Here is a 15,109-nt window from a genome sequence, read left to right as displayed (position 1 = left end):
CCGGGATTTGTACTCTCTTCCTCTCTTCCTCACTCACACCCTCACACACACACAATTCTCCATCCCATCCCATCCTATCATAATCATTCAGGCTATACCTCCCTACCCCCTCCGTCCCTACCATATCCATCCATCCATACCTAGGTACCTCCCAAAATAATCACGAGGACATACCAAAGATACCTACCTACATAAACACACTCTTTCCTCCGGAATGTAGATTTGTCACTTATCATTCTCTCTTTCCCTCTCAACTATCCATTTACATTTTAAGTATCTATTTCTCTAACCTTATTCCATCTCACCTCTATAACCAAAGTTATCGCAATACCCTCCTCATTACTCATTGCTCATTGCCCTCTTCACTCACTTATCTCAGCTCATCAGCTCATTTCACCAAATCTCATCCATCCACCAAACAACTCTCTCTCTCTCTCTATCCACTAACCCTCACCTCCCAACCCTCCCTCCTCAACCAAAGATAAATTAAATAAAATGCCCCGCCCAACCATCACCACCACCACCACCACCCTCTCCCTCCTCACCCGCACAATCCGACAATCCTCCACCTCCACCTCCGCCTCGACCAAATCGCTCACCCCCCGACAACCCATCTACTTTGGTCCCAACGTCTACTGGGGAAAAGCGTGGAAGAATGTGTACGGGACTGGGTTGCTGTATGTTTATTTTCTCATCTCCTTATTCCTCTATTCCTCTATTCATACATACATTCATTCATTCATTCCTTCCTCTTGGTTTATTCCCCCCCCCTGCTCCCAAAAGAGAGAGAGAAAAGGAAAAAAGAGGAATCATTTATGATATGCTATGCTATACATGCAACACCCCACCCATCCAATACTAACACCCAATCCAAATAGTTACGTCCCCGTCGTTGCCGCAGTCATGTTTTGGCCCGTTCCAATTGCGCCAATGATGAATTTTTCAAAGGGGGTTAAGAAGGAGGGTGTGGTTGCTTGAGATAGGAATGGACTGATGTGCTGCGGGATGTGCGATGTGTGATGGAATTTGCTAGCTGAGGTTTGATTCAGACGAACAAGACATGCTGGGAATTTCGACACAAGCATGGCAAAGGACGATACATGAATAATACAAGAAAAAATATATGGTACCATCCCATCATGATTCTTTCATTACTATTTCGTGTGCTTGCCTGCCCATCATAATAACTAACCCATTGACCTAAAAACAATTTGGGTATATCCTCTTTTATACACAATAAACACAACCTCCCGTCATGATATCATTCAATACATGGACTTCAAATAATACAGACCAAAAATTTAAAACGCAAAACACCGCCATCAAAATTCTATCCACTCAAACTCCCGCCAATTCACAATTATTACAAGGAACTCCCCTTTGTCAAATACTGTGCTATGATACCAGCCTCTGGCGTTTCATATGGTGTCCTATACTCACTCGTTCCTCGACTAGTAACCCCTCCAATATCAAGTCCATTGGTTGAAGTAAGACCACCATGATCATTATCAAAGTATCCCTTTTCTTTTCCCTTCGAGCTTGTCATTCTGAATTTTTCCATATTGACTTCACTTTTTGTTTGTGAAAGATTGGCGCTACCAGGTCGTTTCTTCTTCTTATCCCCCTTTCCTTCTTTCCGCTTTCCAACCAAAGTTTCATTCTCGACCGAAGAATTTCCAGCTGTACGCATTCCTCTAAATTCTCTGACAACTTCAGCAAACCCTTCCTCCAAAGTCTTCATTCTTGCCAGCATCAATCTTCCCATCATACCATCTGCAGTTTCTTCTTTTTTATCACGTTTCATCGCCATCTTTGTAGCGATAGCCATTTGAGTTTGAAATGAACTCGGTACTGCGCCAAGTTGTGCCTGCTCAAGACCCATTTCCGATAAACTGATATTCAAACTAGATTCTTTATGACGCAAAACGCGATTGCGTGCAGGATCTGGTTTAGTGATAATTGGAACAGATTGAAAATTTGTACGATTGGGTAAAATAGGACGTGGTCGAACAGTTGCATTGGTGAAGTTGGCGGTTCTTGGAGTACGAGATCCTGATTGGCCTGCTGGGGTGTTGGTTCCGGTATTGGCTTGTGAATACATTTTTGCTGTTAATGGTCGTGAACGAGGGGGAGAATTGGACGAAAATGAAGAATTTTGAATAAGAGGATTGAAGAGAATCGTCGTCGTTGATAAATTCCTATCATGAGCCTTCTTCTTTGGTGTAGACTTGGATTGCTTTGAGGGAGAATTGTTTTGTTGTGTGATATCTTGTTGTGGATTAAAAGGCGCAATGGGAGAAATAAACCTCGTTGCAGTTGGAGTTTGGAAATACTCTTCTTCTGATTCAGCACCACTTTGGCTGAAATTCGTCGCTGTATGTTTATCCTCGGTATGTTCGTCTTCATCATTGGACAATAATTCATCATCTCCATCTGCATCTGTATGACCCCCACCAAACTCATTTGGATGTAATTCATCATCTGAAATTCGAGTCATGTCATGAAATCCTGTAGACATGAATTCTGCTGGATCACTAGCCACAGATCTATTTCCGGAAAGCTGACGACTGAGTGCACGATGTCTCATGGCATTTGCTTGCCTAGATTGCCTTCGCATCTCTAATCTTTCCAATATAGAACGATCTTGTTCTTGTGGTGGACTAGCAACATCTTCTTGACGTTCCATCCAGTTATTGATGACAGTTTGAGTTTGTCGACGATCAAAACTAGGACGATTTCTACCAAGATTATCTCTCGGCGTTAGCCTAAAAACTTCATCAAGAGCTCTGTCTTTCTGAAAACCAGCAACTGAAGATTCATGTCTCCGTAAATTAGGACTGAAGAGTCCATGCCTACGATCTTGGAATGAAATTGTTCGCTTCGATCGTTGTCCAGCCTTTTCAACCAAATCCGTAGGTTCAAAGACAGATCTTGCCAAGAAAATCTTTTCGTAGATGCATATACTGAATAATAAGGGAAAATGAGTCATTTTTATAACAGTACGATTCATCTTGATGAATGTCCTGAAAGGAAAAAAGAATCTGAATGGTGTAAGAACCCAAGCAAGAATGTTCGTAGGTGCTACATAAGAGAAGAGTGCATCATTCTTAACCATAGAAATTGTGTTGACAGCAAAGACGAATTGATGTTCTTCGTTTGCGTTTGAGACGATTGACATGAAGGAGTTTGTTAAAACCGTAATGAGAATGGTGATAACGAGGAAGTGACAAATGAAGAGGAAAAGCACAAGTAATGCCTTTCCCAGGAAATTGTAAGTTTCCCATGCTTCCCATGCCGCAGGTGTAAATCCCATCAATATCTGAAAGATCTTGTAGGCGACTCCTGCTGCATCATATTCGCTTTTTCCAAACGATAGAGTGAATGCAACGAAAAAACCACTACAAGCTATTAAAATTAGTACAAACACCGCCACAAGATCAATTGCCATCAATCTAAATGCGATTAATAGTTGTGAGAAGTATCGGTAATGGTCCAGAACACTGAATAATCGAGGGAATAGTAGGATTGCATTAGTTGCAAGAACATCATATGCCATACTATTCCACTCCTCTCTTCCATAGTCCACCAAGAAAATGCCATATAGCCGCATGCAATAGTAAACAGTAAGTAAAACTAGAATACCCAAGTCGAAAGCATTCCAGAAACTCATAATATATAACGAGAACCCTTGTTCGTTAAATCCAACTACCTCATCAAGCATGAAACCTGCACTCCAAAACCAAAATATGACTTCGAGACCGGTGATGTCTGTTGATCTTTGACTGAGAACAGCTAGGAAAAGAACAAGAAGGATAGCGAGTGAGCAAGTGGAGAAAAATTGACGATATCTTGGTACCCTCAATCTCGAAAGCTTGAATAGAGATGCATCTCTTGGATCATATAATGTGACCGTTCTCCTAGTCAAGGTCTGAATTGCTTGTTCCGATTCTGGTTCTTTATTTTGAAGTTTTGGGCGACTGATTGTTGTCCCATATTGAATTTGATCACGGGTAAGTAATGGGACCGCAGTTCCATTGCTTGGACTTGGTTTCTTAAATCCAGTCCGGTTTATTGATGTACGGTGAAGATTATCCGCCGCAGAATGGAATACAATTGTTCCAGCCCAGATAGCCTCTAGTTGTTGAACTACAAGTGGATGTGCCAAAAATCGTTTCGCAGACGCCCTAATAGCTACCTCCAAAGTTGAGATCCTGGCAGCAACTGGTTTTGCACGATTTCTTTGATTCCAATTCGTTATGGGTGGATTTGGTTCTGCTACTCCTTGTAATGGAAAGAAGTCATAGGAAAGAGCATCGATTAACTCTCTAGTATTGTATTCCTTCAATAATTTGATAGCTAGAAGCTCGCAAACTAAAGCTCTGGTTAAGCTATTCCCTGCGTTACCTGGATTTGCTTGACTCTCCTTTTTAAATTGTAAACAATTTGCCATCAACGCATATAAGGTAGCTCGATTAAAGTGCGAAATTCGAATTTGTTGTTGCATAGGCTTCACTAGGAACTGTGAGACTTGTGGTGACCGTAATTGATCCCATGTCAATGTGGTTTCCGTCCGCGGGAGTATGATGAGTCGAATGGCATGTGTGAGATTATATACTGGAAGCGCATCTAATCAAATGTTAGTATTGGGTTTCTGGAGAGAGATAGAGAAATGCTAGATACCAAGATGTGCCGCAGAAAATATAGGCAAGAGAGGTTGATCTTCATCACCATCTTCTTCTTCTACTTCGTCTTCATTACTTCCTTCATCTTCATCCTCCCCATCATTTTGTTGCGCAATTTCTTCCTCTGTATCTTCTTCTATTTCCGTTTCCGTAAAATCTGCGGATGCATGTCGAGGTAGACGTTCTGTTCTAGCCGCAGCTGGTGAAGATCGGTCAACATTCAGTGTCGAGAAAGGGGAATGTATCTCTTGAGCGCGTCGTCGAGCTTTCGCTGGACGCAGTAATGAAGATAACATTTTTGTTTGGAATGTTTTCAGCTCAAAATCCGCGGTTGAGCGATTTAATCCTTAATCCTGTGTGATCGGAAATGGAAGGTAGGAAGGAACGCTGGTTGCTGAGAAGGCTGCCTTTCTTGATCTATTTCATCTTGTAGCGACGGGAGTTGAAGAAATGAAGCAACGCAATCCGAAAATTGATCGAGCGAAGGAACAGTTTCAAAGGGTTGTAAAATATTAGTTCATTAGTAGTGTTTGTAAATAAAGAACGAAATAAGTAAATAAATCTTTAATTTCCAGGTTATCGCGTTTCTCGAGCCCTTTTTAATTATTTCTCGTCCCAGCTCCCAGAACCAAGGCTCGGTCGTTCGAAGAGTGGATGGATATTCCTTGACGAAGATCAAGCAAGCAATTTATCGAATTAATTAAATTATATATCAAAACAATATCAAGAAAGAGAATATGAAGATATAAAATCTCTTCCTGTAAAGAAGAAAAGTAGAAGATGGCAAACCCAAATCCTGTTTCATTTGCTTATCTCACAACCCTCCCAAAATCACATAGGATATGAAATCGATATTCACCCCATACCGGTCGAGAATTGGGGAAACCTAGAATCAATGATCTCAACTTTTTTTGGAAGGCAATCAATCATGTCATTGCACACCGAGACACCCTTGATGCTATGCACGCTTCTCGTTTATATGCATGCTGCCGATCAAATCCTGGCCATCAAATCCCTATCTCATCCAATCAAAGACGCAAGCACGAGAAGATGAATTGAGGGTTTATCTAAAGATAAAGATGGAGGTCGGTACGTACTCACTGAGTCTCACTTGGTAAATGTAATGTAAAACCACGCTTCCGTTCATATGAGATGTCCTCGTGATGGAATGAAGATAGATAGGTATATAATCTGAAGTTGTTTAGTTCTACCGTACTCTCTCATCCCTTATCCCTCATCTCTCATCTCAATACAACGAGATATCATTATCATGCATTAGAAGTCATTTCGAGGAGTTGGTGGCTTGAGGACTTTTAATATGGGGAAGGTCAGCTTACCTTATTTGCATGATGAAAAGAAGAAGCTGCCAAAACGAGAGTCTTATTGGATTATGAGATTGGTAGTCAAGGTAGTCAAGGTAGTCAAGGTAGTCCATCCATTCGCCATCTACCAAATGTTCTGGCCCAATTTGTCGCTTTCCCAGAACAAGGACGACATTGGTCCATTTTCTTGAATGATCTTCTTCCCCTCTTGTGCTGTGTGAACTAAGCGTCGATGGTGTCTCAAATCTCAAACCAATTAATTTCCTTTCCATAGGAAGGAGGAGAATCGTTAGAACTTAGAAGCTACCTCGCTACCCAGTACCTATGAGCAAGCTCATCAATCCATATCCGCATGAGAGATCATGAGCGATCTGAAAAATTGGTACATCATCAGAGACATACTACCTACCTACCTGGGGATCTAGGTATATGGATTACATATTGCATGTTGCAACTTCCTCTATTGGACAATGAGCAGGTGGTCAATGTCAACTGGTGTGGGTGATATAAGTAATCGAGGTAATCATATACAGTAACGGATTCTTGTATTTATTATATCGGTTATGAGTGGGGGTGGGAGAGAGAGAAAAAAAACTTCCGGGGACTTGCTTGAATTCACAAGGCTCACATCATTCAATCAACGAACAGACCGCTATTCTACCCCAAGGTATATATGAGTTCTTCCTGTAGGTCTGACTCGCATGCATTTCATGGCTTGGTACGAGATCTTCTTGTTTTCGTATGCGAGATGCAGTGAAGATTGATTCCGAATATCAATATCAATATCAATATGCTCACCGCATAAACATTGATGGAAGGAACATAATGCTTAAAGTTATTGCTAGGTAACCAATATTTCAAGCCACCAAGAGAATTGTCCATCTTGCAATAACGTTGGGCGGTCTCTGCAATGGAAACTTCCACATGAAAATAGAGGAGTCTACCGGTACTAGGTAGATAGGTAGGTACTGATATCCATACGGCTGTTGTGTATCAGTCCATGTATCTTGACCAGTACCAGTATCAGAACACAGAAACGGCAACCTTCAATGCAAACTTTCGGTGTAGGAGAGGTAGGAAAGATGTTGAGCGTCAAACAGCTGCCGTAGACTGATTTATATTCCGATGACACAACACAGAACAGAACATTTTACCTACTCTACCGTAGTAATCTCATTCTACATAAATGCTGTGAACTCTATCTATACGTATGATCCATCTTGAACATTACTTTGACAGTTTAATTACTACAAGTGCTGGATATTTGATACCCACGTGCTATCCACGTGCTACCCAGGTGAGTCTTCAGTCCACCTTTATGACATAATATCATCGGTGTTATTCTGGCAATATACCGGTGAAAAGTTCTTGAGGGGCACGAGGGGTAGATGCAAGGCTGATGATAATTGGTGACAGCCTTGACTTTACATCCCTGCTAGCTCGATGAGCTAAGCCCAATACCGAATCGGCTCCCCTCGGTTGTTCAGCACCAGAAAAAAAAATTGAGGAGTCCCATTTTCTGGAGAGAAATTCCTAAACTCTCAAAAACTTATTCAACACTTTCAATCTTTTATATCCAAAAAGTCGTACGGTCAGGAATTATTCTTTGATACTTGACCTACAAACTGGCGAACTTGGATCACTAAAGCACTCCTCAATCTGCTTTGCAGCTTGTTGAAGGGCATTTCTTGAAGTCCTTGCGCGCAGATCTCAAAAAACCTCTTTTCAATATCTTACATCATAATGGCAGAATTAGTTTTCCCTCCAGTTGCCGCCCCAATCCTCAATGGCACAGATGAAGGACTCATCAGTTTGGAATTGAAGGATGGCACAATTTATCAAGGATATAGTTTTGGTGCGCAGAAGAGTGTCGCAGGAGAATTGGTCTTCCAGACAGGTATGGTGGGGTACCCAGAATCAATCACTGACCCTTCATACCGTGGACAAATCTTGGTCATTACGTTCCCTTTGGTGGGTAACTATGGTGTACCATCTCGAGAAACCATGGATGAACTCCTCAAGGATCTGCCAGCACATTTCGAAGCATCTCAAATCCACATTGCAGGTTTGATTTGCGCTTCGTACGCAGGCGAAGAGTTTTCTCATTTCCTCGCAACCTCCTCTTTGGGAACATGGCTGAAAGAGCAAGGTGTTCCAGCAATCTATGGTGTTGATACCAGAGCTTTAACCAAGAGAATACGAGAAGAAGGTAGTATGCTTGGACGAATGTTGTTGCAAAAGAATATCCCTGCCAATGGAAACGACAACATCTCTGCTTTATCTACAAAGGATTGGAGATCATCATTCGAAGCAATTGACTGGGTGGATCCCAATGCCAAGAACCTTGTCGCAGATGGTAAGTTCCTACTTTGCTATAGCCCGAATGAAGGGCTAACATAATGCCTTAGTATCAATTCGCGAGCCAAAATTATACAAACCTGATCCTTCGAACGCTTTGAAACATCCTTCTGGTAGACCTATACGTGTGTTGTGTTTGGATGTTGGTTTGAAATATAACCAATTGCGTTGTCTTGTAAAGCGTGGTGTGGAAGTGCTCGTTTGCCCATGGGACTATGATTTCCCTGCTCTCGCCGGCAAGGATTATGATGGTTTATTCATCTCCAACGGTCCTGGTGATCCAGCCATGATGGACAAAACTGTCAAGCACATTCAATCTGCCTTGAAGGAGAACCGAACCCCAATTTTCGGTATCTGTCTTGGACATCAACTTCTCGCCAGAGCTGCTGGAGCTCAAACCGAAAAGATGAAGTTTGGTAACCGTGGACATAACATTCCATGTACAAACATGTTGACTGGAAAATGTCATATTACATCCCAAAATCACGGTTTCGCTGTCCAAACAAGTTCCTTGCCTTCGGAATGGGAGGAACTTTTCGTCAATGCAAACGATGGAAGTAACGAGGGTATCAGACATGTCAACAGACCATACTTCAGTGTTCAATTCCATCCAGAAAGTACTCCTGGACCAAGGGATACTGAATTCCTCTTTGATGTCTTTATCAACACTATCCAAAAGACCCTCGATGATGAGAAACTTCTCTCCGCACCAGTTGTCTTCCCTGGTGGTGAGAAAGTTGAGAATGAGAAGCTCACACCTAAGGTCAATGTCAAGAAAGTCCTTGTCTTGGGTAGTGGTGGTCTCAGTATTGGTCAAGCAGGTGAATTCGATTACTCTGGAAGTCAAGCTATTAAGGCTCTTAAGGAGGAAGGAATTTATACCATCTTGATCAACCCTAACATTGCTACAATTCAAACTTCCAAGGGATTGGCTGATAAGGTTTATTTCCTTCCTGTCACAGCTGATTTTGTTCGCAAAGTCATCAAACATGAGAAACCTGATGCAATTTACGTTACATTTGGTGGTCAAACTGCTTTATCTGTCGGTATTCAGCTCAAGGATGAATTTGAAGAACTTGGAGTTCGCGTGCTCGGTACCCCAATCTCCACTGTCATCACTACTGAAGATCGTGAGTTGTTCGCTCGTAGTATGGAGTCGATTGGTGAGAAATGCGCCAAGTCCGCTTCAGCGAACAACATTGACGAAGCTATGCATGTCGTGAAAGATATTGGGTTTCCAGTCATCGTTCGTGCCGCGTATGCTTTAGGAGGTCTCGGAAGCGGTTTTGCAGACAACGAACAAGAATTACTTGAACTTTGCAACAAAGCTTTCGCCGCCAGTCCTCAAGTTTTGATCGAGCGAAGTATGAAGGGATGGAAGGAAATTGAATACGAGGTTGTCCGTGATTGTCGTGACAACTGTATCACAGTTTGTAACATGGAGAACTTTGATCCTTTGGGTATTCACACTGGAGACTCAATTGTTGTTGCTCCTTCCCAAACATTATCCGATGAGGATTACAACATGTTGAGAACCACAGCTGTTAATGTTATTCGCCATCTCGGAGTTGTTGGAGAATGTAACATTCAATACGCACTCAACCCTGACTCTAAGGAGTACTGCATTATCGAGGTCAACGCTAGATTGTCCAGATCTTCAGCTCTCGCATCCAAGGCTACTGGATATCCATTGGCTTTCATTGCTGCAAAACTTGGTCTCAATATCCCCCTCAATGAAATCAAGAACTCAGTCACTCAACAGACCTGTGCTTGTTTCGAACCTTCTTTGGATTATGTCGTTGTTAAGATGCCACGTTGGGATTTGAAGAAATTCACTCGTGTTTCCACACAACTTGGTTCATCGATGAAGAGTGTCGGTGAAGTCATGAGTATCGGAAGAACTTTCGAAGAAGCTATTCAAAAAGCCATTCGTGCTATCGATTTCCACAACTTGGGTTTCAGTGCAACAAAGGCTTTAATGTCAATTGATGATGAACTTCAAACACCCTCGGATCAACGTCTCTTTGCCATCGCTAATGCTATGCAATCTGGTTACTCTGTTAACAAGATTTGGGAAATGACAAAGATTGACAAATGGTTCTTGAACAAGCTCAAGGGATTGAATGACTTCAGCAAGCACATGTCAACCTTCAACACTAGCACCATCTCATATGATCAAATCAGACAAGCCAAGCAACTTGGATTCTGTGATAGACAATTGGCTAAATTCTGGGATTCTACGGAGCTTGCTGTTAGATTGTTGAGAACTGAAGCTGGTATTGTCCCAGTAGTAAAGCAAATCGATACCGTTGCTGCCGAGTTCGAGGCTCATACCAATTATCTTTACATGACTTACAATGGATCTGAGAGCGATATCTCTTTCAATGATCACGGTGTCATGGTTCTCGGTTCAGGAGTTTACAGAATTGGTTCTTCTGTCGAATTCGATTGGTGTTCCGTTCGTGCCATTAGGACTCTTCGTGAATCTGGTTTCAAGACTGTCATGGTCAACTACAACCCTGAGACTGTCAGTACTGATTATGATGAAGCCGATAGATTGTACTTTGAGAACATCAATCTCGAAACCATTCTCGATATTTACGAATTGGAGTCTTCAAGTGGTGTTCTCATTGCTATGGGAGGTCAAACACCAAACAACATTGCTCTTCCACTTCATCGACAGAACGTTAAGATTCTTGGAACATCACCAGAAATGATTGATACTGCCGAGAATCGTTTCAAGTTCTCTCGTATGCTTGATGGTATTCATGTTGATCAACCAACATGGAAAGAGTTGACTAGTTTCGAGGATGCTAAGACATTCTGTAACAAGGTTTCTTATCCAGTGCTTGTTAGACCTTCATACGTACTTTCAGGTGCAGCTATGAACACTGTTTACTCTGAACCAGATCTTGAGGCTTATCTTGCTCAAGCTGTGGAGGTTTCAAGAGATCATCCAGTCGTTATCACCAAGTATATCGAAAATGCAAAAGAAATTGAGATGGACGCTGTTGCAAAGGATGGTGTCATGGTTGGTCACTTTATCTCTGAGCATGTTGAAAATGCCGGTGTACATTCCGGTGATGCTACTTTGATCTTGCCACCTCAAGATCTCGACCCTACAACTATCAAGAGAATTGAAGAAGCTACCCGCTTGATCGGTAAAGCTCTTAACATCACTGGTCCTTATAACATTCAATTCATAGCCAAGGACAATGATATCAAGGTCATCGAGTGTAATGTTCGTGCATCTAGATCAACTCCATTCGTTTCAAAGGTCATGGGTGTTGATCTTATTGAAATGGCTACTAAAGCTATCATGGGTGTACCATTCATGCCATACCCACCTACCGAATTACCTGCTGGTTGTGTTGGTGTTAAAGTACCTCAATTCAGTTTCTCTCGACTTTCTGGTGCTGATCCTGTTCTTGGTGTTGAGATGGCTTCTACTGGAGAAGTTGCTTGTTTCGGTCGCGACAAGTATGAGGCTTACATTAAAGCATTGATCTCTACTGGATTCAAGCTACCAAAGCAAAACATTCTTCTTTCTATTGGTTCATACAAGGATAAGAAGGAAATGCTTCCATCTGTTGTCAAGCTTCAAAAGATGGGTTACAAACTTTTCGCTACAGCTGGTACCGCAGATTTCTTGCAAGAACATGATGTTCCGGTTCAATATCTCGAAATTCTCGGAAAGGGTGAGGATGACCAAAAATCCGAATACTCTTTGACTCAACATCTTGCCAACAACATGATTGATCTTTACATCAATCTTCCTTCCAGCAACAGATATAGAAGACCTGCCAACTACATGAGTAAGGGTTACCAAACTAGACGTATGGCTGTCGATTATCAAACACCTTTGGTCACCAATGTCAAGAACGCCAAGATCCTTATCGAAGCCATCGCAAGACATTATGATATGGAAGTTAGCGGATTTGATGCTCAAACCAGTCACCGAACTGTTGTTCTTCCGGGTCTTATCAACATTGCATCTTTTGTTCCTGGCATCACCACTCCTGGCAGCCGTGATTTCCAAACTGTTACCAAAGCATCGATTGCATCTGGTTTCAGTATGATTCGTGTTATGCCTCTTGGTCTTGATGGAGCAGTCACCGATGCCAGAGCATTGAAGGTAGCTCAACTCAACAGTAAAATTGGTTCATCTTGCGATTACAACTTCTCTGTTGCCGCAACTTCTTCCAACGCTGATCAAATCAGTCAAGTCACTGGTGAAGTCGGTTCTCTCTTCATCCCATTTAATCACTTGTCCGATAATATCAGCAAGGTAGCTGCTGTTACTGCTCATTTTGAATCTTGGCCATCTTTCAAGCCAATTATCACTGATGCAAAGATGACCGATCTTGCGTCAATCCTTCTTCTCGCAAGTCTCCATAGCAGAAAGATTCACATCACCAATGTCACCACCAAGGATGATATTGGATTGATTGATTTGGCTAAGCAAAAGGGTCTTCAAGTCACTTGTGATGTTTCAGTCTACGCTCTTTTCTTCAGCCAAGGTGATTACCCTGAAGCTTCCTTCCTCCCAACTGCAAAGGACCAAGAAGCATTATGGGAACACATGAATATCATTGATGTCTTTTCCATTGGTAGCTTACCATATCAGCTTGCAACTATTGCAAAGGCAGAAGCAGATGCTGCTGTTGGTATTGCTGACACTTTGCCTCTATTGTTCTCAGCTGTTGCAGATGGTAGACTCACAGTTGATGATATTAAGGCTCGTCTCCATGATAATCCAAAGGAGATCTTCGAAATTCACGATCAAGTCGGAGCTTCAGTAGAGATTGAGATTGATAGACCACATACTGTTAAGCCAGGAGCAGTTTGGTCACCACTTGTTGGAAAGGTCACAAGAGGAGCTGTTCAGAGAGTCATCTTCCAAGATAAGACTGCTTGTCTAGATGGCTTACCAACTCAAGATGCTATTGATGGCAAAGATATGTCATCTCACCTTATTGATTTGCACACCACAGTACCGCAATCACCGCTTGTCAAGGCTAATCTTGGATCCCCATCTATGGGACCAAGACCTGATAGCTCTCAAGGATTGAGAAAGTTCTCTTCATTTGCCGGTGCATCATCTTCAGCTATGCGACCTGCAACTCGTTCAAGGTTCTTGGATGGTGCTGCCAATCAAGCACCACAATTTGGTTCAATAGCTGAAGATTTGGGTGCTCCATTATACCCTCAACCAACTATCTCGCCATCTCTACAAACCCTCCTTGGTCAATCACCATTCAAGAATCAACACGTTCTTTCAGTTAATCAATTCTCCCGTCAAGATCTTCATTTACTTTTCTCTGTTGCTCAAGAAATGAGATTGGGTGTTCAACGCGAAGGTGTTCTTTCCATTCTCAAGGGACGTCTTCTTTGCACAATGTTTTACGAACCATCTACTCGTACATCCGCATCATTTGATGCTGCTATGCAAAGATTGGGAGGACGAACAGTTGCAATTGCTACTTCTCATTCTTCCACTGTCAAGGGTGAATCTCTTGCAGATACCATCCGTACTCTTGGTTGTTATGGAGATGCTATTGTCCTTCGTCACCCTGAAGAGAGCAGTGCTGCAACTGCTGCCAAGTTCTCACCAGTTCCAATCATCAACGGAGGCAATGGAAGCAAAGAACACCCAACTCAAGCATTCTTGGATTTGTTCACAATCAGAGAAGAATTGGGTACTGTTGGTGGTCTCACCATTACCTTTACTGGTGATCTTAGATATGGTCGTACCGTTCACTCTCTCGTCAAGCTTCTTCAACATTATGATGTTCACATCCAGCTTGTCTCCCCACAAGCTTTGTCCCTTCCACAAGAAATCTTGGCACTTATCAAATCCAAGCCTGGTCAACTACTTTCAGTCTCTACTGAGCTGACCCCCGAGATCCTTGCTAGATCCGATGTCCTTTACTGTACTCGTGTACAAAAGGAACGATTTGCCGATTTGGAAGAGTATGAAAGATTGAAGGATAGTTTCATCATTGATAACAAGACATTGAGAAATGCAAAGAGTTCAATGATTGTTATGCATCCATTACCAAGAAATGCCGAGATTGGAGAGGAAGTGGATTTCGATCAAAGAGCTGCATACTTTAGACAGGTACGTTGTCAATTTTCCCCAATTATATTATTTTTACTAATGTTTTTACAGATGAGATATGGCCTTTACTGTCGCATGGCATTGTTGGCTTTGGTATTAGCCCCATAGATTTGATTTTGTATAATCACTTCTCTTGATCAAGATCATGGGCATGGCGTTGTATATGGGGAAGGAGGGAAAAGTCGATTTTTTATTGTTATTTGATTACGAGTAAATGCATTAGATATGAGTAGACGCTCTTTTATGATTGTAGAAATGGTTTCGATTTGTAATTTTGATATATATTTAATTGGAGTGATGGGTATATGTATGTATGTGTATGTTCATACATATGTATATATGGTTATGTATTTATTTGGGTTGGGTTATGTATATGTATGTATGTGTGGGTTTGTGTATAGCGTATATGTATATGTATATGTAGGATTGTAGTTTTAGGTATTAATTTAGATTAATGTTATTATTATTTGTACATTTCACTTTGATTCTTCTTGTCTTCTTCATTCTGTGCTTCATTTCGGTATGCCTAGGTAGGTACATCAATTCTTAAGAAGTGAGAATGATAGTTGATGGGACTCATACTAAATTTTCTCTGTTCACATCAGGGAATCAACATCAAAATCATT

General features: G+C 41.8%; 3 protein-coding genes across 3 annotated transcripts; 2 read left to right on the top strand and 1 right to left on the bottom strand.

Annotated features, from left to right (window-relative positions):
- Positions 1-495: 495 nt before the first annotated feature.
- EAE98_006730 (uncharacterized protein) lies at positions 496-978 on the top strand (the record flags this gene model as incomplete). The annotated part of the gene is made up of 2 exons (XM_038954353.1): positions 496-677; positions 879-978. 2 exons carry the CDS (start codon positions 496-498, stop codon positions 976-978), a joined length of 282 nt encoding a protein of 93 aa, XP_038809033.1.
- A 172-nt stretch (positions 979-1,150) lies between these two features.
- Positions 1,151-5,505, bottom strand: EAE98_006729 (uncharacterized protein). Its single transcript, XM_038954352.1, has 2 exons — positions 4,681-5,505; positions 1,151-4,626 (listed from the first exon to the last, which is right to left on the bottom strand). Exons 1-2 carry the CDS (start codon positions 4,976-4,978, stop codon positions 1,364-1,366), a joined length of 3,561 nt encoding a protein of 1,186 aa, XP_038809032.1. The 5' UTR covers positions 4,979-5,505; the 3' UTR covers positions 1,151-1,363.
- Positions 5,506-7,571: 2,066 nt separating this feature from the next.
- EAE98_006728 (uncharacterized protein) lies at positions 7,572-14,959 on the top strand. Its single transcript, XM_038954351.1, has 3 exons — positions 7,572-8,360; positions 8,413-14,483; positions 14,535-14,959. The coding sequence occupies exons 1-3, from the start codon at positions 7,748-7,750 to the stop codon at positions 14,589-14,591; spliced, it is 6,741 nt and encodes a 2,246-aa protein (XP_038809031.1). The 5' UTR covers positions 7,572-7,747; the 3' UTR covers positions 14,592-14,959.
- The last annotated feature ends 150 nt before the right edge of the window (positions 14,960-15,109 follow it).

The sequence above is a fragment of the Botrytis deweyae genome (genome assembly GCF_014898535.1).
Source record: "Botrytis deweyae strain B1 chromosome Unknown BDEW_015, whole genome shotgun sequence".
Taxonomy (NCBI): Eukaryota; Fungi; Ascomycota; class Leotiomycetes; order Helotiales; family Sclerotiniaceae; genus Botrytis; species Botrytis deweyae.
This window is presented reverse-complemented; position numbering and strand designations above follow the sequence as displayed.

Bases quoted from the DNA above. Each gene is read 5' to 3' on its own strand.
- EAE98_006728 (XM_038954351.1), top strand. From the start codon at position 7,748: ATGGCAGAATTAGTTTTCCCTCCAGTTGCCGCCCCAATCCTCAATGGC. The intron at 8,361-8,412 runs GTAAGTTCCTAC...ATAATGCCTTAG, and splicing joins CAAGAACCTTGTCGCAGATG to TATCAATTCGCGAGCCAAAA. The intron at 14,484-14,534 runs GTACGTTGTCAA...ATGTTTTTACAG, and splicing joins GAGCTGCATACTTTAGACAG to ATGAGATATGGCCTTTACTG.
- EAE98_006729 (XM_038954352.1), bottom strand. From the start codon at position 4,978: ATGTTATCTTCATTACTGCGTCCAGCGAAAGCTCGACGACGCGCTCAA. The intron at 4,627-4,680 runs GTATCTAGCATT...ACATTTGATTAG, and splicing joins ATTTTCTGCGGCACATCTTG to ATGCGCTTCCAGTATATAAT.